The sequence below is a fragment of the Mercenaria mercenaria genome, chromosome 5 (assembly GCF_021730395.1).
Source record: "Mercenaria mercenaria strain notata chromosome 5, MADL_Memer_1, whole genome shotgun sequence".
In the NCBI taxonomy this organism is placed as follows: domain Eukaryota; kingdom Metazoa; phylum Mollusca; class Bivalvia; order Venerida; family Veneridae; genus Mercenaria; species Mercenaria mercenaria.
The window spans coordinates 43,677,135-43,702,822 of NC_069365.1; the positions used below are offsets into that span (position 1 = coordinate 43,677,135).

Genomic DNA, 25,688 nt, shown 5'->3' on the forward strand with positions numbered 1-25,688 from the left:
AGAGGGTTCCCGTGCCGTGTGTAGAGAGTCAAGAGGGATCCTGTGAGGCAAAATTGAGCCGACTGAGAGGGATCCCGTGCATTAACGAAATCGAAAGTAGAGCGTTTTAAGGAAATACGATGAAAATATCCACATATTGTGTATTTACAAATAAGATAGGATCAACGGCTTCACATCTAAAGTACTAGATATTTGCTATATTCAAGGAAAGTCGTATATAAGTTTCATAAACATTAAACGATGTTCATCCAAGCCAGTACCTCCGGCTATATTCCATCTTCGTTTTGACTTTTGTCAACTGATAAAACAAATGTAACAGTAAAAAAGCAATGGTATATAGCTATGCCATTCCGTGGGCAATATGTTTTTATGCATACAAGTGTGTTTAGGACGAAAAATTTGATTTTCCGAGCTGACTGACGTTGGAGTTCATTGTTTAGCACAGAGTGTCCTGTGCGCGAACAGAGAGGGATCCGTTTTCTCATTTTCCACAGAGAGGGATCCGATATCACGGGTGGTAAACGCGCAATCCAATTCCCTCTGGGAATACGCTAAAAATGGGTTGCGCAACGTCCGGTGCTGGTGTTGCGCGTAAAAAAAAAGACGAAATTGAGGTATGTGAAGTTATGATTTTGCTTAGTATGAGACAAGAAAAAAAAAATTCTCGAAAAAAGCAAAATGCTATTCGACACAAATATGATAATACATCATATGTGTAAAATATCTGGTTTGTAATTTATGATTCGGCTCTAATATCACAAAATGTCAGGCAACACGAAAAATGGAAGTTTCTGACCTCATATGCCTAATCTGATGACATCTGATGCTTTTTATTATAACTCAAATGTTATAAAGTAACGAATATCAAAATTCTTTGCTTCAAATCCTGCTTATGGGGACATAATTGACAAATAATTATCGGGAATGGGGTTGCGCACCGGGAATGGAGTTGCTCGTATACATCATAATGTATATAATGTATACGCGCAACTCCATTCCCGGGGCGCATCCCCATTCCCGATTATTTTTTGCCAATCTTTTTCTCAAAAGCAACATTTCATTCAAGTGCATGTAATATTCATGACTGTTTTACACATGTTTGATCATTAGAAACGTCACATTTCCAGAAATATGGCACAAGAGTTAGAAAATTTGCATTTTTTATGATTCCATGCTTTTTTGACAGTTCTAGCCAGTAGAGTTTTCGTGATAACAGAGCTGATTCTTAAATTAATAAGTTGATATTTCACATGTATGATCTTTATTCATTTTTGTGTCGAATAGCATTTTGCTTTTTTTCGAAAACACGCGTAAATGTGTCATTATTTACAAAAACAAAAACCCACCTACCTCGATTTTGTATATATTGATGCGCAACACCAGCACCGGAAGTCGCGCAACCCATTTTTAGCGTATTCCCAGTGGGAATTGGATTGCGCGTTTACCACCCGTGCGGTATGGGTATACACCGTGTAACTAGATAAAAGCCGCAAAATATTGATCAATATTCAGAGGAAAAGACTCATTAAAAATTTTTGGCAAATAATGGCTGTTTGAAAATAGTTCAAGTAAAAAAATTGCTGAGAATTACGTACTTTCAAGATTATAGCTATTATTTTTTTTGCGCAGTAACTGACACGTAACGTCATGACGGCGATGACGTCAAATTAAGGCAACAATGTTTTGTAGCGCTTCTGCTGTAATTTATTCATTAGTTCGGAGACAGATCAGAGACAGGTTAATGATTTTGTTTCAGAAGAATAAATATACAAACACATTTAGTTTGTCGTGAAAGTTGTCATAAATCGTCAAGTTAGCTTCCGGTTTGGCATGCGCATATACAAATGTTAAGGTAACCTACCTCCTTAAGTAAATTACTAGATATACAGTTAATTACATAAGTTATGGTATACTTCTTTTGAATTTCACACTTTCAATTGCTGTTGCACTTTTCTAATTCGACGGCAACTGTTCATTTTCTGAATAACATGGAAAAATATATACATGTAGCTCTTAAACTGTCTTTTCATTCTGCATTCATAGGAGATTAGTGATTTAAAATCCGAGTTGTCACAAGCTAAAAAGAACTATTTGGAGTACAAGGAAAAGACAGAAGAAGTAAGTTAATTGATTTTTATCTGATTTTGATATATTTTATATATCTGCATTTTAATCCCATATTGATTAGATATTGAGTTCTATATGCTTTAGCTACTTCTGGTTGTTCACCGAATGTATATGATTTATAAAAGAAATGATGCTTAATTAAATCTCTTAAAACGTTTTCATTAAAGGCGGCGGAGGAATTCAATAATGAAAAGCAAATGATCAAAACAAAATATGAGGACATAATAAGAAAACTCGAGAGAGAATTGCTTGACTGGAAGGGGAAATCAGAAACGGTGAGTTTGAATGTATTGATGCTTTATGTATAGAAACAAAAGTGCTCAACGTATTGTTCATACATTTGTTCTCACGGACTTTTACGGAGCAGGAAACATATCCACATGTTATAAACAATGTACATTTGAAAAGTCCTTTACTAAAAGGATTTCAACACATAGCTAAAAAATCATGTCGTTTTAAATAAATAAAAATATTGAAAAACATTTTCTTCTGATCGAACTGATGGACTTCTACAAATTATATCCTCATTCGATTTAATGAACATGTGCAACTTTTAAAATAGAATTTGCTACTGCAGACTTTATATGTAATAACTTGGAAATGAAAGTGATACGCTGCATTTCTGTCAAGAAGAATATACGAAAATGCCTAAAATAAATAGTTTGAATATCACTGTACCGGCATTATAAATAGTATATAGAGAAATTACACAGTCCGAAATCAGCAGCTTATTTTAGAATGTTGACAAATATAAGATAGAAAGACTGTTAAAGATATATCAAATTATTAAAATGCTAGATGTTATACGTTAATGATAAGTATGTAGGCCAATATATGTATGCAAGCGTCTGGTCTAAAAATATACGGGAAATACAGTAGTACGTAGCAATTCATATGCATCTCTTAAACTGTCGTGTCAGGTAAGCGATGCATGGTTGTCGTAGCAGTAGCATATTTACTTGTGCATTCAGAATCATTTTGTATCAATTTGTCATATGACAGATTTATCAAACGGATAAAGGCTCATTAAAACGGGTTTTTTTCACAACTTGTATCATGATATTGGGATAGAGTTTTAAGAAATATACCTTGCAGATATCCACAACGGTGACTACTTTAGAAGAAAAATTCGCGTCGCTGTCTGTAGACATCAAGAATAAGTGGTCCATGTGGTTCGTGAACTTCAAAGAAGAGATGCCAAAGGATCTTGAATCTCTATATGAGGAGCTCCGAAAGAGATTGGAGTATGAGGTATATATCGTCGAATTAGTTGATGTACTTCGAATAAATTTAATAGCGCGTCCGTTTTGCGTATCTAGTTAAACCTTATGTAAAACAAGATTTAGCTTACCAAAAGGTTCCTTCTAGCACATATAAAATATTCTTTTTAAGGGATATTGTTTTAGCATAATGTTACAAATGTTTAATAATGCAACGAGGAAAATATGTTTTGTCATTTTTGTGCAAACTTAATTAGATCTATTTAAGAACTAATCTAAGTATTAACAGTTTTATCATAACCCAAAGCTGTTTTTTTTAATATTAGCAAGTGCAGTACATATTATGCTATTGGAAGCATTTGTCTTGCAGTCTGTATTTCATTTCCGGATATTTTCATCACGCGACTACACCAGCGAGTACCCGCACACTTAACACAAAGAAATTTCGTACATGTATGCGTTTACGATTGGAAAAGCAAATCAGGAAGTAAAAACGTACGCAAAAGAAATGACTAGCAAATTTGAAACGTTAGAAGCTAAAGGAATCACGTGACCAGGGACAATTTTATTACGTTTATTTTTTTTGCGGGAGTCTATTTTTAGATGATGCATATTCATTTCATTAATCTCGATTCTTTACTATGATATATTCAATCGAGGAGTTACATGATTTATTATTGTGTCTTCTTGTTCTGTTATTTTACGTAGTTGGAGTGCACTATTTAAAGACTGGAATAAAGATTGATTATGCGTAAACATATATTGGGCTACAGGCTATCTGTAATGAATATGCATGAGTCCAAGATGGCGGCGCCCTACGGGAAATCGGATTCCTTTGACGATACCCTTGTATCCATTACATGCTCAGTCAAGTGTGACATGTTCACCATAAGTGTTCCTTCTCTTGAGAAGGAACAATCATCAGGGGAATGATAAATGAACTGTTTTAAAATTATCATCTAAGCAAAGCCAAACCATGTAACTTATTGCTACACGTTTAAAGGGTACGCCTCCAGATTTAAGATGACTTTCACTTGTAATGTGAATTACTGCATGGGCCGGGGTACAAGAAGTTTGCAGATTACTTTTTAGACATACGTGATTAGGATATTTCATTTAAGCTGGTAATGTACTTTCTATAACCTTTTCTTATAAACCACGATAAATAAGGACTCATCAAAAACCGATGAAAGAGGCCGTTTATATTCAGCAAACAATCGTGTTGTCTTAAAATACAGAAAAATATTATCTGCTACGTTATCCACATATTTATTGGATGCGACTAATAGCACAATCCTTAGATACAAACTAAAGTCGTACTGACAAAACATCTTAATGAGTAATTACAGAAATAGTTATCTGTTCAGAGCTTTCAACGCTGTGTTGTACACTGGAGACAAATGTATTAATGATTGGTTGATTGTTTAAGTGGACGTTTGAAAAGGAAGAATCAATTAGAGAACAAATTGAGGAAGAACACAACATGGCCATTGCAGAATTGGAAACGAAGATCAATGCTCAAGAGAAAAAGATTGAACGTTTGAGGAAACGCACGTGCCATCCTGAAGTCGTGAAAAACACTGAACTGATACAGTAAGTTGTTTCAATATTACTTTATCAATTTTTGTTGATTATGTTGATACATAAGTTAAAGCAACTGACAGAGGGCAAAACGAGTGACAGATTTTAAAGAAGTATAATTATAGAGCAACATGCTTTAAATGAAATTGAAATCCGTTTAAATCGTCAATTGTTGATAACGAAATAAAGCTTTTAGAAACTAAACACACTCAGTAATTCTGTCTTTTTTTCGTTATTCGGAGGAAACATACATATATTATGTATGTTTTATTGATAGTGATGTTGCCCCTGCTCTTTTATGAGGACATCGTGTCTGGGAATTCCACGTTGTCATTTTAATTAGACAAAAGACTTCGTTTTTAGCTAAAGGATATCTTAGCACGAAGTGCACAAGGACGAATTTCTGTGATCGACCGTCTTCAACAGTCCATGTCCGCCCTACCATTATCCGCCATCTGTCCGACCAGGATTTTACAATATTGCATCAGTGGTTTTAAACAAGTAACCAATCTATCAATTTTTCTTGATGCTACTTAAACTATGAAAAAGCTTTTTTTGTACTGTCATGATATAAAAAGGAATTTTGTTACGATGTAATAGAAAACAACCAAGTTGATAAGTGTTCAAATATGTAAAATAGTAAAACAGTAAAATTACATATATTCATTTTTTTCAGAAAAATAGTACAGTCTGAAACAGTTGTCGGAAGACATACGTCAATTACCTGCAAAGAAACAAAAGGTGACATACATGTTTGATTGCCAACAAAAGCAATGTTCAAATATATGCATTTATACATGATAGTAAACAAAATAGAAAATAGTAAAATAGTGCACATTTAAATGATAACTTGCACGCCGTCTGTTTTGACAAAAGAAACACAGTAATTTCAAAAACAAAGCGATGTTGAATACCAAACATTTGAAAATTGTTATTAAAAGGTGTACAAGACCCAAATTTCATATCTGAAAATATGAACAGTTACATATAGACTATGTAAAAAATAAAAAATAAAACAGATTTATGCGCATTAACGGTACAATGCATTAGGTTCAAAATAATACATAATACACGTTTAGCTAAAAAATTAAATATGTACACTTAAAGATAATTTTTAAATAATTGACTGCTACGGCATGTCATGTAGTTATGAATGTAGCTCTATATAACCAGTTTGTTTATAAATTTAGTAAAATTAGATACAGTTGATAAGGATTTTCTACATTTGAAATAAACATCTAGTCTAAGAGATAAAATATTTTAGAGACAGACGAACATTGGATATCTTTAAATGGGTCTTCTTCATCGAAGAACTTTCACTTTGCCGAAGTATTTATCTTAGAGTCTGAAATTTATGATATACTTTATTGGTACCTTATTGTAACTTCGACTATCATGGGGTGAGTGATATATCTAAAACACGTTCCGAGTTCCACGACACGAATTGACATGACTCAAAGGAAGTATTTATTTGCAGAGGATATAAATTTGAATACATAAGTTTGATAAAAAAGGGATTATATATTTTATTTTGTTGAAAGTTTAGCTCATTACCTTTTCATTGAAGATTCACATAGTTTCATTTTGAAAATATATGATAAAATTTCAACATCATAGTATAATTGATACAAAAGGTTATGTTTAGCTGTAAGATAACAAAAAGTCTATAAGACTTGTATCGAATTTACTTCCGCTACGATATCATTTATCATCTCGGTTAATGTAGTGATAAAGGTTATATCTTTAAATGGGGCAGCCCACCCAGTAGAATTAAAAGTTATGCAATTACAAATATACACTGCTCCCCATTAAAATGGTAAAACTGGACAAACATGGATATTTATCCTGAATAGTTTTTTCAGACGTCACATTTATAAGTTAGTAAGTAAATATCTTATTATAGTGACATGCGCATTAGATATTTATCAACATACAATTTTAAAAACATGAAAGTAAGCACTCGGCCTATGTAAGTCACATAGTCGAGAAAAAACAATGTACGTGATTAAAATATATAAAATATATCATCATACTGTCTGAAAGGAAATAAAATAACCAACTAAAGCTTTTAATTAATGCAGTACAATCAAAATCATGGTCCGTAAAGTTTGGTCCAAAAGAAAACACTCATGTAAGTAAATCAAACATTTTGACACAAGATTGCCTACGCGATTCTGATGAACAAATAACTGAAAACATCTGTATTAAAAACATATAAATATATATCTCATCTAAATTGTGAACGAGATATTAAAAAAATTAGTATTTATAACAACAGACTATACTGTCACATTAACATATTTAAAAAATTCGTTAAAAAAGAACAGTTTTAACCTCAGGTTATGCGACTGAAATGTCAAAGGGCAATAATTTGTAAAATGATCGATTTAAAATCTGTTGTTTTTCTGTTTAATTCAATCATTAGTGTCTGCAATTGTTACACGTAGCCAAAGTACACAAAATGGTAGTCGCATACTGGCGGATTTAAATAGTTCTGAATTATTTTGCTCTATATAGCATTTTATCCGTAGTTTCATTGCAATTTCTTTCTTAAAGCTCATGGCTTGCCTATGCTTATATAGCATTTTAGCATGAAATCATTGCGCTATAATGTCTTATATAGATACTGCAATTGCGGCTCTTATTGTTCAGGTAAGGCTTTTGTTAAGCCGGAGATCTTTAAATGAGTTATGCATAGGCTTTCATAAAACATCATGACACAGTCGAAGGCTTTACATTCGTAACATTGTAATAATAAGAACGATAACGGTTCGTGTATATGCCACACATAGTAATGCGTTTTTCGGCGACGCCGTCTAAATTCGTTTTCGCTACCTATGCCACGTGACTTCAGTTTGCTAATCAAACTACTTGATAACGCATTATAGATAATTTATCAGAATGGAAGATGTATGCAACACGCTGCCTGATTGGACGAGTGTGTCAATTTCTTTCACCCTGTTGATTGTGCTACGCTGAGAGAAATGTAGACAAAGCGTTTATCCTAAACGACGCTGTTCACAGTTTTAAAGCTAACTTTGGCTCAGTATATTAAGCAAGAATATTGATATATCTCAAAATGATAAGTAAGTTTAATAAATATGATAAAAACCTGTTCAAATACCAACATATATCAAATTAAAGAAAGAGCTGAATACGGTCTGCGTATCACATGAATAAGGGTGTGATAAGAGTCTTTTATGTAGAGAAGTGCTTTTTAAAAGATTTTCCTTGTTACAATTGTCGTCTGTATATGAAAAGGTTTCTTGCTTTTGTGACTTATTCAGATTGCATATTAAAATGAGTACTTGTTTGCTTTGATATATTTGTTATAAATTATTTAACTGATTTATTATATATGAATATTTTTCTTTAGTATGGTATGCAAATATTGAACTCATTTGAAATCTGTTTCATTATATATATGCTATATAATGACTGAATCTCATTACACTGAAGTGAAGGTAAGCTGCATACAGTTTATCTATGTGATATGACTACGGTCAAACTTTGCTTATGAAACAGAAATATTGAAATAATTACAATTGTATGTTTTGCTTGACCTTCACTTTTTTATAGGTGTGACGTCATTGTCCAAAGACTATGCATTTGTTAAAGCGGGGTCAGTTGGCTTATTTTAGAAATAAATAAAAATAATAAATAAAAAAATCCTTTAATTGATTTTTTCTCATGTATTCTAATCAAACTTGATTTGTAGCATCTTTATTAGGCCCGCAGCCAACTTTGTTCAGCTGGGACATTTGACCTCTTTTAGGGGCTGCTAGAGCTAAAACTAGAAATGCCTTTATACAGCGTCTCATGAACAGCTTGGTGGATCTTTGTCATACTTGGTTTGGAGCATCATTATAAGGTCCTCTTCTAAATTTATTTATATAGGAACTTGGGTCCTATTTGGGACCACTATAGCTAAAAGTAGATATGCCTTTCTTCGCATTAACCACTAAAATGTAATGGATTTTTATCAAACTCGATGTGTAACAATATCGTAAGGTCTCCTGCTATTTTGTTACAAATGGGGATAGGGACCAATTTAGCTAAATATATAAACACGTTTAATGACCTCTTCCCATGAACCGCTTCATGAATCTTCATCAAACTACTGCTGTAATTATTCGTCTAAGGATAAACGAAACAAAATTGCAACCCTACGAAACCTTTGCGAAAAAATAAAAGAGAACCATTTAAATTGTTAAAGTGCGGTGTTTAGTTTTACAATTTGAAAAATGTTAGATGAAAGATGAATGTTAGATGAAAAATTCATAAACTTCTTTCCTTATTACAATTCGCCGACCATCATTTTTAAAGATATTTCTTGTTACGGCATGTCATGTAGTTATGAATGTAGTCTGTTATTTGCCTTTTCAGCTTTTATCGAGAAAGCAGTTGACAACAATGCACTGGAATTTGGGAATACGCAACATGAGGTAAAATGCACTGCTTTACAAAGAAAACATTTACAATAATGCGCTAGATGAGTGTGGTTTTACACATTATTGTACTGTATTGTAATTTGTGCATCAAAACCAATCACTTGTAACCATTTCTGATTTCAATATCCTTTCGAATCAAAGAACAATTTTAGGAAACGCAAATGTGAATTGTAAGTAAATTTACAGGTTCTTAGATGAATTTTACCATAGATGATTATTCCCTGACGAAGGCATGTAGCCGAAACGTTAGAATATTAGTAAATTGTAAACTGATTGAGTGCTTCGGATTTTATCCACTACATTATTATCCGTAGAACATAGAAAGTAGATCTCTACGGTTATTCTCAGAATCATGTCTTAAAACAATGCAAATAACCTTAAATGTTTGGCTGTTATAGTAATAATAACAATAAATTTGAGAGTTTGAAAATCAACTGATATTACATATCTACGTAAAGTTATGATAACTTATCTTTTCTTTTAAGGTTTCGAAGTAGGCCTTGAGAAACAAAAATCAAACAACACCAAATCATAGAAAGAAAGAGTTGTTTGACATGAAAATTGAACAGCATGTAAAACATGTATATTACGTTACGAAACAAGTGTCAGTATACTGATATAAACTTTGAATTCCAGAAAATGACTGCCTGTAGGGGCCCCACTTCCGGACAGTTAAACGCCTTTAAAAACTCACCATTTTCAAAGAACTGTTACACATGTTCGTTTAGATGCATTTGCACTAGCGTGCGAGTGGTGAAATTTCACATAACAAGGTGAAACATAGTTTTCAGCAATTGTTTATCTTTATTTCTTTACAAATGGCATTCATTTTCAAAGGGAGACAACTTTTTCTCGACGATTACTTAAAATAATCGGAAAAAAGTGTTTCCCTTTGAAAATGAATGCCATTTGTACTTAAAATAATCGAAAAATGTTGTCTCCCTTTTAAAATGAATACCATTTGTAAAGAAATAAAGATAAACAATTGCTGAAAACTGTGTTCCACCTTGTTATGTGTTATGTTTCACCACTCTCACGCTATTGCAAATGCATCAAAACGAACATGTGTAACTGTTCTTTGAAAATGGTGAGTTTTTAAAGGCGTTTAACTGTCCGGAAGTGGAGCTCCTTTGGGCAGTCCTTTTCTGGAATTCAATGTTTATATCAGTATACTGACACTTGTTTCGTAACGTAATATACATGTTTAACATGCTGTTCAATTTTCATGTCAAAAAACTCTTTCTTTCTATGATTTGGTGTTGTTTGATTTTTGTTTCTCAAGGCCTACTTCGTAACCTTAAGTAAGAATCGTATATTGTTTATAAATTGTACATTTTACGCTCATAAATGATCTACCAAAAGATATCACGTACAAAATAAATAAAAAGTTTGATGAGGACATTTGATATACATAGATACCACATCTTATGGTTGGAACCGACAGCATAGTACATGTATTTAAAATTATTATGATAATAGGATTTTGGGCAAACGTGTGGAATGTTGTAACGAACCTGAGAACCAAATTTTGACTATGTTATTGAGACGAAAAGTTCCTACCGGCACGTTATTATGTTTCTTTCATGAAATCATCAGAACTTGTTTTAAAATCTACCTGCAACATTATTTTTCGAAAAATTGAATTTTGGAAATATTGTCCACATAACTAGTAATAGTGGTCGATACAAGGATGATAGATTTCCATATGTTATATCGATTTTGTTTAATAGTGCCCTATTTGTGTTATCATTCCTTTGTTTAAGATAATTCATTGTAGTTTACCTGTTTAGAGCGTTAGTGGCCGTCTGCGAATACACTATCAATATAAGAATCTTTTTTGCCATATTGTTTTCCAGTTTACTTGCAAAATATTGAATTGAATTGCAGGTAATTTTATTTTCATAGTCAGAGAACATGAATTAACGAGAAACGTATTCTTCGTAGCACATATCTGCTATTTAATTACACTTTGTATGTTTCTTTTAACAGGAGGTGAAAGCTGAAAATGATGACAGAAATGTTCCATACAACTGAGAGACTGCGCATTCAGTTTCGGATGGGTTTGATGGAACAGTGTGATGACGTAGTTTTGACGCTTTTTTATAGTTAACCAGATTAAGCAGTAGCTTTAGTGATATTTACAAAGACATTTAATACCATATTCTATATTTTGCCTTTTGTTCATGACATTTGTGCAAGTCTGCTTATATATACGCTAAAGCAAGTGTTCAAAAATTGTCTTAACTTGTATTTGTTTCATGTTCATAACATTCAACTTAAAATGTCGACATTAGTTTTTTTGTCCAGATATAAAACTTTTTAAGGTATTACCCATGTAATAGTGTACCTCCTGTTGAAGAGTATTCACTTCCTAATAGGTTCAAGTCCCACTGGGACCAAATTTATTTCCTTATAATCCTTTTTTTTCTAGTAAGTTTTTACCTTTTTTCAAGACTTATTATTGTTTTTTGTACAAAAGTAAAAATCTTGTGTGATCTCAAGTGATTTCTTGCTATTCAAATTGAATTTACCTCTGAAACAGAAGGGAGTTGGACATCTTTAAAAATGCAATTGAGTTACATGCGGTAAACGTTCTCTATTTTGCCTTTACTCTTTAGATTACATATTATGGAAGAAATGTAGATAGATTTTAGGTTATTTATGAATGAAGTGAGCAAAACTTAAAACAGTCCCACAGAACTCGACCTTAATTTTTCAATGTTGGAGTTAGAATTCTGTTTCATTAAATCATTTTACTTGAGGCACCCTAGAAAAAATTGATATTCACAGTTTTATTTTGTGATTTATAATTGTTTACCAATAGTTTGACGTTTCTTTTATCAAAATTAATGGTATAATGAATTCTCTGCAAACATTTTGAACAGTGGCCATCACTTTGAATTTTGTCTGTACTTGAGGTTGAGGACATATCACGAATTATACAAAATTTATAAAAAAAAAAACCGGCACGATAAAAGTTGTTAAAAGTTTGCATACAAGTCTCTCACTGGATACAGTATATTGCTGTTACATTGTTTTGAACATTTGAAATATTCACCACTAGGTGGGTCAAACCTTTAGTGATTAAATGTAGATCTATGTATACAATCAAACGTTGGATTTACTTTACTGCTAATAAAACGTTTGTTATGCTTTTCGTATTCCAGAAAAATGAATAAAATTGACCATAACAGTGTAACTTTATATAACTGTATTTGTTTGTCTGCGTTGTTCTTGTATATAAAGAAAATAAACAGAATGAAGTAATAGTTTCATTGACTTCAGTGTTGTTATTTTATCTGGTTCTTTGTGATCATGGAGTCAATTTTATATATATGTTTAACAGAATTTCGCTTAAACCGGTGATAGTAGGCGTAAGAGGTGTGGCACATTTCATTTACTTCTAACGAACAGACTGCATTAAACTGAATCTACTATTGTTTGGCTTGGTTGCGTTTCATGCTTCCAAAGGATCTTTTATAGATTTTATTTACTAACTGTATCCTTCTCAACTAAAAATGAAATTTTACATGAGACTCAGTACTGTTTAGCCCACTTGTTTGTAGCATGTTTCAAATGTGTACTTCACAATGTTTCAACGGGTAGAGTTTATTATAGTTTTGCACATAAAGTGGTTGATGTCAGATGTCAAAGTTGAATAGCCCCATCAAAATCCGTATTTGAGTATTTGTCAAAATACAGGTATACGTATTTAAATGGATACAAACATCATCAGGTTGTGACATACAATCTATTTTACTGTTTTGTTTGCCACGATTAAATTGAACCAATGATGCCAATGATGTTATGCATGAAAATAACATTTACAATTCAAGTTAATACTCGTAAAAATGACAAATCTGTCCAAAAAGACATCCTACTGCAGTGCATAGTATATGGAACTGAAAATAATTGACATCTTCACAAAAATACATAGAAAAAAAAATAATGAATCAGAAAAGAACAAGCAAATAAAGGAACACAGTTGGGCACCGCCAAAGAAAGGCCAAGGGCAAAAATACCAACTGGTTTAGAGTGAGCACTCTACCTCAGTTTTAGCCATACCATGTTTAAAAGTCACAGGGTAGTGTAAATAAAAGTTATTCTAACCAGACAAATCACAAATACACGTAATTGTAACAAAAGGCACGATACGAAAAGAATTCTGTCCAGTCAAGGGGCATATAAACATATACATTTTATATTTACATTTATTCCTGTCACCGAAAAGACTGTTACATTTCATTAGACATGATTTATTGTCCGTTCTTAAATTTCAAGCAGTTCCAGAACGCTAAGGATAATGATATCATGTAGTACATGTCTTAGCAATAACTGTTTACAGCATTTCTATTAAATGGAATTGACGCAAAAATTACCACTTTGTATTTTATTATGAACACATCATGTCTAATGTTTACGATTTTAATGATCAAAGCAACTAAAGAAGACAGACACTGTTGTAAAAAGCATGTAGAGTATTTCCAAAGTCACAGATATTCTTGTGTGTTTTTTTTGTTTTGTTTTTTCATTAACGGTATATTTCCTAAAATATAGCCGAATCTTGCAAACTTCAGTAAATACTTAAGATAATACATTTCTAAAAGAACAATTTCTGAATATGAAACACTCGAATCAGTGAACCATGAAAGCCTGGGGATATCGGCTTTATGACGTCATCATTCGATATTTGAATTCGTAAAAATAATTTGATCATATTCAGCAACGTTTGAAATCTACCCGCTCTTTATTAACTTTCAAATGAGTTGGTGATTAAACAATTAGGATATGCAAAGCTTCTCAAAGTTACATTATTTTAAGTAATATTAAAGAAAGGTTACTTTATGAATAATTTGCATGCAAAGGTTTCAATCACCTAAACTAAAACTAAGTATCACAAATCGTTAACTTTACACTGTGTTTTAAATAAAGATATTTTTTATAAAATAGTGTCAAGAAAATGAGGGAGCATGTGTTTATAACTAAATCATATCGATTAAAAGTTCTTCCAGCTATAAATGCTTCTTTGGGTCATATTAATTTTTGTTCATTTTAAGATGTTGCTGTTTTTTTGAAACCGAAACAATTTGGCCATTTTAAAGCAACAGTAAGTTGTAAAACCTCGTAGTCTTCCTGCGCATGTGTCTTCTTGTACACGAGGGTGAAACACGAGGACAGGAATGCACGACAAATTGCCGATTTCTCGTGTCTTGATGTCTTGTGACGACGACACGAGGACAAGAGGATACGAAAGTACGACAAACTATCGATTGTCTTGATTTCGTTTCTCCCATGTGAAGACACAATAAATGAAGGATGACAACACGATGTCAATACCCACCAACACGACAGGTTGCCAATACTTTACTTCTTGTGATCACCGATAATGTTTCGTTACTTAGCCTTCAGTGTCTCGTGTCCTAATGTCTATCACTTAGTCTGATTAAAACCATATCATATTAACGCCACGCACAGGATCTGGAGACAACCGATATAGGGTCACGTTCTGACGACCTTTTACGCTAGCCTATCAGAAGTTTGCTTTCAACATTTTGAAAGTTAAAGTAGAAGTTAAAAAAACTATATTTAGCCTGGGATTCCAATTTTAAATATGTGATTATCACAAGTTTAGAATTCTTATGACGACCACAAATTGTGATATAATAAAATAATATACAGTCTTAGGAATTTTGCCAGAATAGAGCACAATTTTGTGCTCTCTCTTATCTCCCGAGTACTGTTATATTCTCAGCATGAATTGGCCATAACTAATTGCTGACCACTGCTGGTGAAAGATAATACTACTTGATAAACTGCTCCAGATGTTTTATGCTGGTGCAAGTGAGATTTCATTGTATTATGTAGAAAATTTAGTCTTCAGTGAAATTATCATCCACAATTAATTTATTAGCATGTATATTTATTCAGAGAAACTTCAGAATATATTTTTTAAACAAAACACAAAATAGAATTTAAACTGATTAAATTTCAATTGCAGGGTCAGTTTTGTTATAAACTCATTTTATCAGTATTTAATGTAACAAATGCTTGAACGACCCAAAACCTCTATTCTCTAATAGATGTTTTCAGTTACAGTCAAAATTGAAATTCAACATTTTTAAGACAGTACATGTGTACTTGTGATACTGTAGAAAGAGAAACAGGTGAAAATAATAACTATTACAAACTGACCAATTAAAAATTGACAAAAGCACTATGAAACAATTATTAATTTGACTGTTTTGAGTAAGTGAATTTGATTAAACAAATTTCTAAAACATAAATTTATATATCTTATCTACTGTTTCAGATTAAGGGCATATTAGAATTGAAATAATCTATCGCAAAAGAGTGATATAACACTATTTATACATTCGGGCGGTAATATGTATAGTCCTCGTGAAGTTATTACGCCCAACACATAACCGCCCATCATGCATAAATAGTGTTAAAACACTATTATGCTGTAAATTATTTCTTAAATAATATCAGAGAGAATACGTCACATTATCCTGAATATTCGACTTATGATCTTGAGGGATCAACTTATCATCCAAACAATAGATATAATAGAGAGTTTGAGATTTCAACCTTCGCCTTCCCCTTCAACGTCTCTTGCGAAGTTAACGTATGAAGTTGAAGTTCGATTAAAATTCCTTGAGATTTCAAACATTAGAATGAACCTTACTTCTTTTAATCCGCCCATTCAATTTATCCGTAATTATGATCGTTTTTTTCGTGCATTTTGATACCAGTTGTCCGAAAGGGCAGGAATTTTACAAGAGGTTTTAAAAATGAAAAAATGAAAATTAAATTTTAAAAAAGCATTTCAATTAATATAATCACAGCATGGACTTTAGAGCGATTACCAAAAAAAAAAAAAAAAAAAAAAAAAAAAAACCAAATAAAAACAACGATAAAACAATGTGAACCATGTAAAAACTCGTTAGTCTTGCAGCTGAGCTCCAAACATTTAGATTATATATAAAATTACGTCAGTATAGTCAGTATACAATGCACGATTGTAAATCATATATGAGAGGAAATGAGAGGAAATCAAAATGATTATTACATATTACCAAAAATTATTTTCTATTGGTTTCAATGGACCGCGATCGTGCAATATTTTTCCATATCATGACGTTGAACGCTTTCATACCGGACTAGTCCGAATCCGTGACTCTAGTTACCTCCCCTGACGGTCCGTCCATTGCGGATTCGTTTCTGTAGATTTTTGTTGCTATTGTGTGTTTGTTTAATTTGTAATTTATGCAACATTTTGTTTACTTTTACGCTTTGATTAATCTGACCTATTAGATACTGGCACGTAGTAATTTATCAGACTGAAATGAAATGAGTTATAATTACGTCATGGGTTGGACTTATATAGGATGTGGAATGTTTTCTTAACGTTGTAATTGAAAGAGTCGCGTGACGTCCAGCGCACGTTGCGAAAACAAGTTGACGTCATTTTCGAGGAAAATATCAATGCGCATCAATTTGATTTGTTTATTGCGTTTTCGGAGAATTTTTTTCCGTATTTTTTCCTGTCTTTCGTGACAGAACTATAATTTAGATATAAATTAATCATTTGATAGTGGATATGTAATATAAAGGTTATCAACTTTGTATGTGGATATGTGCACTCGTTCTTACCGAGTTTAAAGACCGACTTTCTTTGTAAAATGTAAGAATCAAAGGGGGAATTAACCCAGAATGTCCCTCTGCCAGACTCTGGTTCCGTGCATTTAAAGAATGGAGTTATCTCATACGGCAAACAGGAAACGTCTCTCATCATGATATCATAGATCTGAAGTTGTCTGATACTTCAGAAGAATTTTCCGTCTTCCTAGTACCATTTTATGTTTATAATTAAAACGCAATTGTCGTATCAAGTGTCCGACAGAAACAGATTGATTTTATTTGGATGTGAAAATAAAATGTTCCACCAAATGATAATCGCGCGTAATTATTTATTTTTCAAGTAAAATGACTGTCATGCCATGTGTCTCCATCCAGATTTCAGTCCTTGATGCCGAGTATGTGGACAGAGTAGATGTAAAAAGAATGAAGTTTCGACTTTCGTGATATCACATCTTCGGACGTTCAAAACTTCACTTCATACGACAAAACGGCCCATCTGGTAAAATCGATACCGCCTGGGGACACAAATATGCCGTAGAAGTTAAAGTTTGAACAAAAACTCAAAGTTTCTCAAAATCAGTTGATAACTTCATACTTCCAGCTTCAATTCAATGTATTTAGTTAAAATCATTAGCCATACAAAACTTCATTATTCTTATATCTATTGATAGTGTTTCGCATCAAATTTAGTCTAATTATATATATGGATAATCAACTAACTTAATAAGCAGAAATCCTGAAACTAAGCTTTTTATTTCGCATAGTAATAAAGAGAAGTCTTAGGCTTACGTGATATTACATGGAAAACTTTAGTAGCAACGTGTGATATAAATAAAATACACGCATATCGGTGACGCTTTACCCAAAATGTATATGAAAGACGTTGAAGGGGAAGGCGAAGTTTGAAATCTCAAACTCTCTAATATCTAAATTTTAACTTTGACTTATAATCCAAGAGTAGACATATTGCTTAAGCACTCACTAAAAATATTGCATGCTTGAAATGGTTCTTTAAAAAGTTCGAAATTGTAACTTGAACACCGGAAGTCAAGAGCTCGATTTGCCATATGTTTGACTGCTTGATGTAATAATTCAATACATTTCTGCCACACTCGGGGTGATGGGCTGAGCCAGAAACTAACTGTACTGGTTTTCCCAGGAATTCCCCACACCGTATATATTCTACATCTAAACTTCTTCCATTTTTCAACTGCATCTCGAATGAAATTATTTAATCATAAAAATTAGTGTGTTACAGTGACATACTGTTAAAAGCACTGACCTCCAGATTTGGCTTAAAAATAATCTTTTTTTTTTCTTTTTCAAACTGAAGTTGAGTCATACCTTGAACATTAGAATATGGAATTTATTTTCTAAAATATTTGAAAAATTCCAAATCAAAGGGAAAAAAGAAAAAAGATTACCGCGTCGGGAATCAAACCCCGGACCGCCGCGACAATAAAGACGTTTTCCCATCGTCCTAGCCAATAGCGCTATAGCTGAAGTAGTGATTAATGACTCCAAAATATAGATATTCATAATCGAGACAGTTTACCTGGAGTAATAGCGTGACAAATGTTTTTTGATTTTCATTGTAAAAAGTAGTTTAAACAGCAAATTCTCATGTGTTTCCATAACATAAAGTTTGTCAGTAATTAAGTTTTAAAGCCTTCACAAGAAATACAGCATTTATTTCAAGATATCTAAAAACTTTTTTTAGTTGTCGAACGATCTGGAGGCATGCCACTTAAAAGTTCTTACATTAAATTTGACACTTGTTGAAATATATCAGATTTTTAACCATTGCATCCTAAATATGTTTGATGAGAAGGCAATCATGGGGAAAATGAAAATTATTAAAATCTAATGCCTCAAAAAAAGAAATAAACTTGCAGAAACTTATCATCTCTGTAAGATGTAGAACATTCTTTCCTCGCAAAGAACAATGAATAAACAAATCAAATTAAAGAAGATATTACATTATGCATATGGAATTTGTATTCTGAAAAAATCCTGGACATGAGATACATGGTTGTCCTTATCCAAGGAAAAAGTCTGCAACAGGTCTGTAATTGATATGTGCTATAAATTACTGACCAGTGTAGGGGCCACGACATTATCAGTTACATTAATTGCCTGAAAAAAAGATAGCATGATGAGAGCAGAGGAACAGAAAATTTTGGATATCTTGGCAAAATTCCTAGGACTGTATAGAAAAAAGAAGATAGATATGGTGGAATCGACGCTTAGGAAACAACACGTTATGGTCGATAAATGTGTTTTGTGCAGTTTGAAGGGTTTTGCTTTTTTGAAGGTTAAGCCAAACGTTTGTTGAAACGAGTTGTCTGATTGGTTGAAATAAAAATAGATTGGTGGAAATAAAAACAGCGATATTGGAAACCCGATTACACAAGATGGACAGCTGTCAAATCTTACATTTATGTATATCGAGTACTTTAGTCAGATTGATCTTCCACTCGACATGCGAGGACACGAAGACACGACGAATTCGTAGGTTGTCGTCCTTTCTTGTCCTCTCATCGCCGCCATGCAGACACCAAATAATAGAAATCAGCCACGGTGACTATAAATTGTTTTGACTACATACAAGTGTCTATGTCATGAAATAGATAATTACTTTTGTACTCATAACGGACATTTTAATGTATGTATATTTCAATATTTTTTTTTGTCATGATTAAATGTGTTTGCGGTTCTCAATGTTTGTTTATGTGTTTGTTTTTGAATATTTGTTTCAGTTTAGCCGAACAATTTTGCGTCGTTTAAGATTACGCTAAGCCATTTAATTTGAAACGATTGTGATACATATCTCGGTATTGTGTGAGAAAAAGCTTGTCCTTTCCACACAATGCACCTTGCCAGCGGGGGATAGAAAATGCCGGCTGTATCTCCATGCAGAGGGGTACGACACCCCCGAAAATGGAGCCACCTGTTTGCCGTGGGTGGCGGCCCGTAAACCGGAGAGGAGGGTCCTGGATGTTGAGGTGCCACATAGCACCCCGGGGAGGTGATGCATGCTTGTTTACATGTGTGCATCCCTTTTTCGGGGTGTGGGTGCCAACACATATTTTTGGCCTCTAATTCGGTCTAGACGTTTTTGGCGGTCGTAATGGCCCGATACGATCAATCAGTTGGTCATGCCAAGCCCTAGGAAATTGTACTTTAATTACCCTTACATTTTCTTATTCGTCATATCAAATTGCATCTGGTTTTTTTTCCTTTTGACAATGCACAATTTCTTTTTGTTTTGGCAAATTAACGTCACACAAAATCAAAATTTAATGTACTTTCCTTCTATCGTCACATTTTACTGCGTTCAGCAACTTTCATAGTACGTTCACACAAAAGTATTGAACACGTCATGGCAATATGTATTACAATGTCTATTTCCTAGAAGGCGGTGGCTTAGGGTCAATTGGTTGGGTAAAGTAGCAATCCCTTGAATCCCCTTATTGCATTTTCGCAATACAGCTGGTGATATAAACAAGATTGTAAAATACCTGGCCGAGTATATCACTACAGTATCCCTAACATGTTTGAGCTGGATATCCGCTCTGCTTACATGTTCCCTTGTTGGACTCCGCGGCGGGTGGGGGCTGCGAGTGACGAATCTTAATAATTTCAACATGGAAAATCAAAATGAAAACAAACGACCGCATACCGAAACAGACTCTGACGGCACGGAAGGTGAGAATCCTTCTCACCGACCATACACATCCAACATGGCATTTCCGAGATTTCTATTAATTCAATCTACAGATGAAAGTTTTAAAATTACAAGTTTATCTCCATTTGTAATTGAGAAAACACTTCAAAGTATAGCTGGTGTACCGAAGTCCGTGAAGAAATTACGCACAGGTGATCTGCTTGTTGAAGTTGAAAAAGCCGCACATGCTTACAATTTACTAAGTATAACATCCTTTTTCAACCGGCCATGTAAGTGCATTGCAAACCGAACTCTGAATTCTTCAAGGGGGTCATTCGCTGTCCTGATCTTGCTGGAGTTTCGGAGTCGGACATTGTGCAAGGCCTTACTGATCAACATGTCACTGCTGCTAGACGCATCAAAATTAAACGATTAGGAAAAGAAATCAATACAAACACTATCATACTTACTTTCGGTATACCTTTCCTTCCTTCAGTCATAAAAGTTGGATATATCATCACAAAAGTTACAACATAAATTCCGAATCCTCTTCAATGCTACTATTGCTTTAAGTTCGGGCACAACGAGAAAAACTGCAAAGGTGATTACACTTGCCCAAAGTGCGGCCAGGACGGCCATTCTCATGAACATGACACCTGCACTCGTCAATTGTGTTGCGTGAATTGCAGCGAGCCACATTCAGCCAAGTATCGTGACTGCAAGACATGGAAGATTGAAAAAGAGGTACTCCATGTCAAATTCACACAGGGCATTGGATTTCCGGAAGCCTGACAAATTGCCAATTCTAAATTCATATATCCATCACTCACATCAACCTATTCTTCAGTTAAGAAATCTAACACAAACAAAATAATAAAGTGTATTGATGCGTCTACGCAAACTGATTCTGTGCATGTTCCAGAAATTCTAAAAGAAAAGCCAAATGTTGCTGCAAAACCAACGCAAACACCTGTAGTTAAAAATGCATCTGCTAAACAAGCACTGCCACCAGCTATTCAAAATGTACCAAGGTATTCAAACACGCCGTCGTCACAGCAAAAAGTTACGTCAAATGCTAATCCACGTGGGGTGAGTCAATCACCCAAACAAAAAATTGATTTAAAAACTGATGGGTTTAAAAAGGGATCAAATGATCCCATAAAAACCCATAACCGGTTCCCTCTCGATTTGAACCGGTTGACGGGGGAGGATGACGACGATCCGCCGTTGTCCCCTCCACCCAGTTTAACTAGCACAAAGGAGGGGAAAATCAAAAGGGTCCAACCTCCCGAGTCAATGCAGCACTCATCTATTGTTAAAATTTCCAGTCGTTCAGTTCTTGTTTACCATTTTAAACAATTATTAAATGTCCAGTAAAATTATTCAATGGAATTGTCGTGGACTTAAAGCTAATTTTAATGAAATTCTGCTCATCTTGTCAAAATATAATCCTTCACTTATGTGCCTTTTGGGGAGGCTGCGTTTTTGGTACGAGACATTCCCTGTTTGATATTTGTCTTTGTTTTTTTAGTGAAACATATTTAAAGGAGACCGACAATATATCTTTAAAAAATCACTCAGTGTATAACTTTATTAATTCTAATGCAGAAAGAGCTTCTGGTGGGACATCTATTATTGTAAATAATGCATGTCCACATAGAAAAAATGTTCTAAATACTAATATTCAGTCAGTTGCATTAAATGTTACATTGCATCGACCGATTACGTTTTGCTCGATATATATACCGCCTAAGTTCAAACTTTATCTTGAAGATCTGGATCATCTTATAAAACAATTACCACAGCCCTTTTTCCTTATGGGGGATTTTAATGGTCATCATGAATTTTGGGGCTGTTCTGACAGCAACACTAGAGGTCAAATTATTGAAACATTTATTGAAAGAAATGCCCTCTGTTTATTCAAAAATCAAAAAGATATCTTCATCCTGCAACAGGTAACCTTTCTTCACTTGATCTGACAATTTGTCAATCAAACATTTTTCTCGAGTTTGAATGGAAAGTACTAGATGACTTGCATGGCAGTGACCATTTTCCAATTATTATTTCAAATACTTCTAACCCGCCTTCAGACAACCCTTCATAATTTAAATTTAATAAAGCCGATTGGAAGCAATTTCAAACTCTGTGTAAATATGATTTGACTCTAGAGACTTTCACAAATTTTTATGATCCTGTTGATCGGTTTTCTGTTATTTTATTGCTGACAAGTCTATTCCGAAAACTTCAAAAAATGGTAAACATAAAAATAACCCGAGGTATGATGGCGATTGTAAGACCGCTGTTAGAAAACGTAGAGCTGCGATTAAAAAATTCAATATAAGGCCAGCTAAGGAAAATCTACTATCAGTTAAAATTTTGAGAGCAAAAGCGTGTAGAACAATTAAACAAGCAAAGAGAAAGTCCTGGCAATCATACGTTTCTAAACTAAATTCCAGATCATCAGTTAAAACAGTTTGGCATATAATTCGCAAAATTAGTGGTAAAAGACAATCCTCGAACTTTGGTCATTTAACCAAATCGGATCAGTCGATAGCATCCACAAAAGAAGATAGATATTGCAAACACTCTTGGTGATAATTTTTCAAACAACTCTTCGTCAAACAATTATGATAAACTTTTCCAAAACGTTAAATCAAATGAAGAAAATAACCTTTTACATTTTAGTTCAAGTAATGATGAAGATTATAATAAACCATTTTCACTTACTTGACTCCCTTGAGAAATGCAACGATACTGCAGCTGGTCCTGACCAAATCCACTATCAACTTTTAAAACATTTACCACCAGAATCATTGGATCTCCCACTCGAAATTTACAACATCACGTGGAAAACTGGAATTTTTCCAGATTCTTGGAGAGAAGCTATAGTTATCCCCATACCAAAACCTGGGAAAGATAACACCGACCCCAGTAATTATAGACCGATCTCTCTAACTAGTTGCTTATGTAAAACATAACGTATGATTATTTCTAGATTAGTCTGTTATTTAGAATCTCAAGGCCTTATAACAAAGTGGTTTTCGACAACAGCGTAGCACAACTGATCACCTTGTTAGACTGGAAAATTTTATTCGTGATGCATTTGTCAAGAAAGAACATCTTGTATCTGCCTTTTTCGATTTAGAAAAAGCTTATGATACCACATGGAAATATGGAATTATGAAGGACCTTGACGACTTAGGTTTAAAAGGTCGTCTTCCACTATTTATCTCCGAGTTCTTATCAGATCGCACTTTTAAAGTTCGTGTTGGTTCTACCCTTTCTGATTCTTTTGAGCAGGAACAGGGCGTTCCGCAAGGTTCTATTTTATCTGTTACACTTTTTAGCATTAAAATCAATAATATTGTGAAATGTTTATTACCAGGGACAGATTGCTCATTATATGTCGATGATTTTTTTTATTTGTTATCGTTGGAAAAATATGCGTACATTTGAACGCCAGTTACAGCAGTGTTTGAATAAAGTTCAAATTTGGGCCATGAAAAATGGTTTTAAGTTTTCAAAGTCTAAAACTCAGTGTGTCCACTTTTGTCAAATACGGAAACAACACTGTGATCCTGAGCTTTTCCTAAATGGTACCAAAATACCCGTTGTTGACGAAGCAAAATTTCTTGGTGTTGTCTTTGATAAAAATCTTTCTTTTATACCACATATAAAATATTTGAAAGCCAAATGTTTGAAATCATTGAATCTTTTAAAGGTAATTTCAAATACTGATTGGGGAGCCGATCGCCAGGTTTTATTAAGACTGTATAGAGCTTTGATTAGATCCAGCTTAGATTACGGTTGTGTTGTTTATGGTTCAGCAAGAAAATCTTATTTACAAATGTTAGATACCATCCATAATCAAGGTCTTTGTATTGCTCTCGGTGCATTTAGGACATCGCCTGTTGAAAGCTTGTATGTTGAGGCAAACGAACCCTCTCTTTACACACGCCGAGAAAAACTTTCATTATAATATGCTTTAAGGGTGGCTGCCAACAAATCCAACCCTGCTCATAAAATCATGTTTAAGCCCAATTACTTTGATTCATATGACAATAAACCAAAACAAATCAAACCGTTTGGATTTCGCATGAAATCTTCTATGAATGAAACTGACTTTGAATTCGAAGATATCGAAGAAAATTCAATTCCGGATACGCCAACATGGACCCTACTTCCCCTACAGTTCTTTTTGATTTGAAAACAGCCTTTAAAAAGTCAGAAACAAATCCTGAAATATTTAAATCCAAATATAATGAGATCAAGTCACTTTACAAGGATTATTTTCCAGTTTACACTGATGGTTCGAAAGATGATTCGGGGGTTGGCTGTGCGGCCATCAGCCACCTTCATCAGTCAAAATTACGTTTACCAAATAACGCAACAATATTTTCAGCCGAGGCAAAAGCTATTGATTTGGCCCTAAATTTTATATCAAAATATAGTAAAGAAATGTTTATTATTTTTTCCGACTCGCTTTCTGTTTTACAGTCAATTCACAACCGAAACATGGAAAATCCTTTCATTCAAAAATATTCTTCTCAGGGTTTATGCACTGTCTTTCAAAATGTCTATCATATTCTGTTGGATTCCTAGTCATGTTGGTATTGATGGAAACGAGGATGCTGATACTGCAGCAAAGAAATCCCTTTTATTATCACAGTCTAATATGAAATTACCATATACTGATTTTAGGCCAAATGTCAAGAAATATATTTTATCTAAATGGCAATCGTCATGGAACAATGCTTCGTTCAATAAACTTCATGATGTTAAACCTACTTTAGGTGAATGGCACCAAGGGAACAGATCTGTTCGCAGGGAGGAAGCTGTTCTTTCTCGTTGTCGAATAGGTCATACCCGTTTGACTTATTCTTATCTTCTGAACAAAGAAGAACAACTTGAATGTGTACCATGTCAGACACCGCGTACTATTTAACATATTTTAGTCGACTGTGTGGACTTCGTTCCACAGCGCAGTACATACTATGA

At 33.7% G+C, this 25,688-nt stretch overlaps 1 protein-coding gene across 2 annotated transcripts in view; it reads left to right on the plus strand.

Annotated features, from left to right (window-relative positions):
* Positions 1 to 11,747, plus strand: part of LOC128557000 (polyamine-modulated factor 1-binding protein 1-like) — a 32,786-nt gene extending 21,039 nt beyond the window's left edge. Inside the window, exons 4-11 of one of the 2 annotated variants that reach the window (XR_008370974.1) lie at positions 2,044 to 2,118; positions 2,295 to 2,402; positions 3,223 to 3,378; positions 4,777 to 4,940; positions 5,605 to 5,669; positions 8,704 to 8,799; positions 9,315 to 9,373; positions 11,369 to 11,747. Coding sequence is in view for 1 of the 2 variants with exons in the window: in XM_053543361.1 (XP_053399336.1) it covers positions 2,044 to 2,118; positions 2,295 to 2,402; positions 3,223 to 3,378; positions 4,777 to 4,940; positions 5,605 to 5,669; positions 9,315 to 9,373; positions 11,369 to 11,413 (672 nt within the window). In the remaining variant the exon portion in view is untranslated. The remainder of the gene's footprint in view (positions 1 to 2,043; positions 2,119 to 2,294; positions 2,403 to 3,222; positions 3,379 to 4,776; positions 4,941 to 5,604; positions 5,670 to 8,703; positions 8,800 to 9,314; positions 9,374 to 11,368) is intronic. The other variant, XM_053543361.1, reaches the window with a different exon arrangement.
* The last annotated feature ends 13,941 nt before the right edge of the window (positions 11,748 to 25,688 follow it).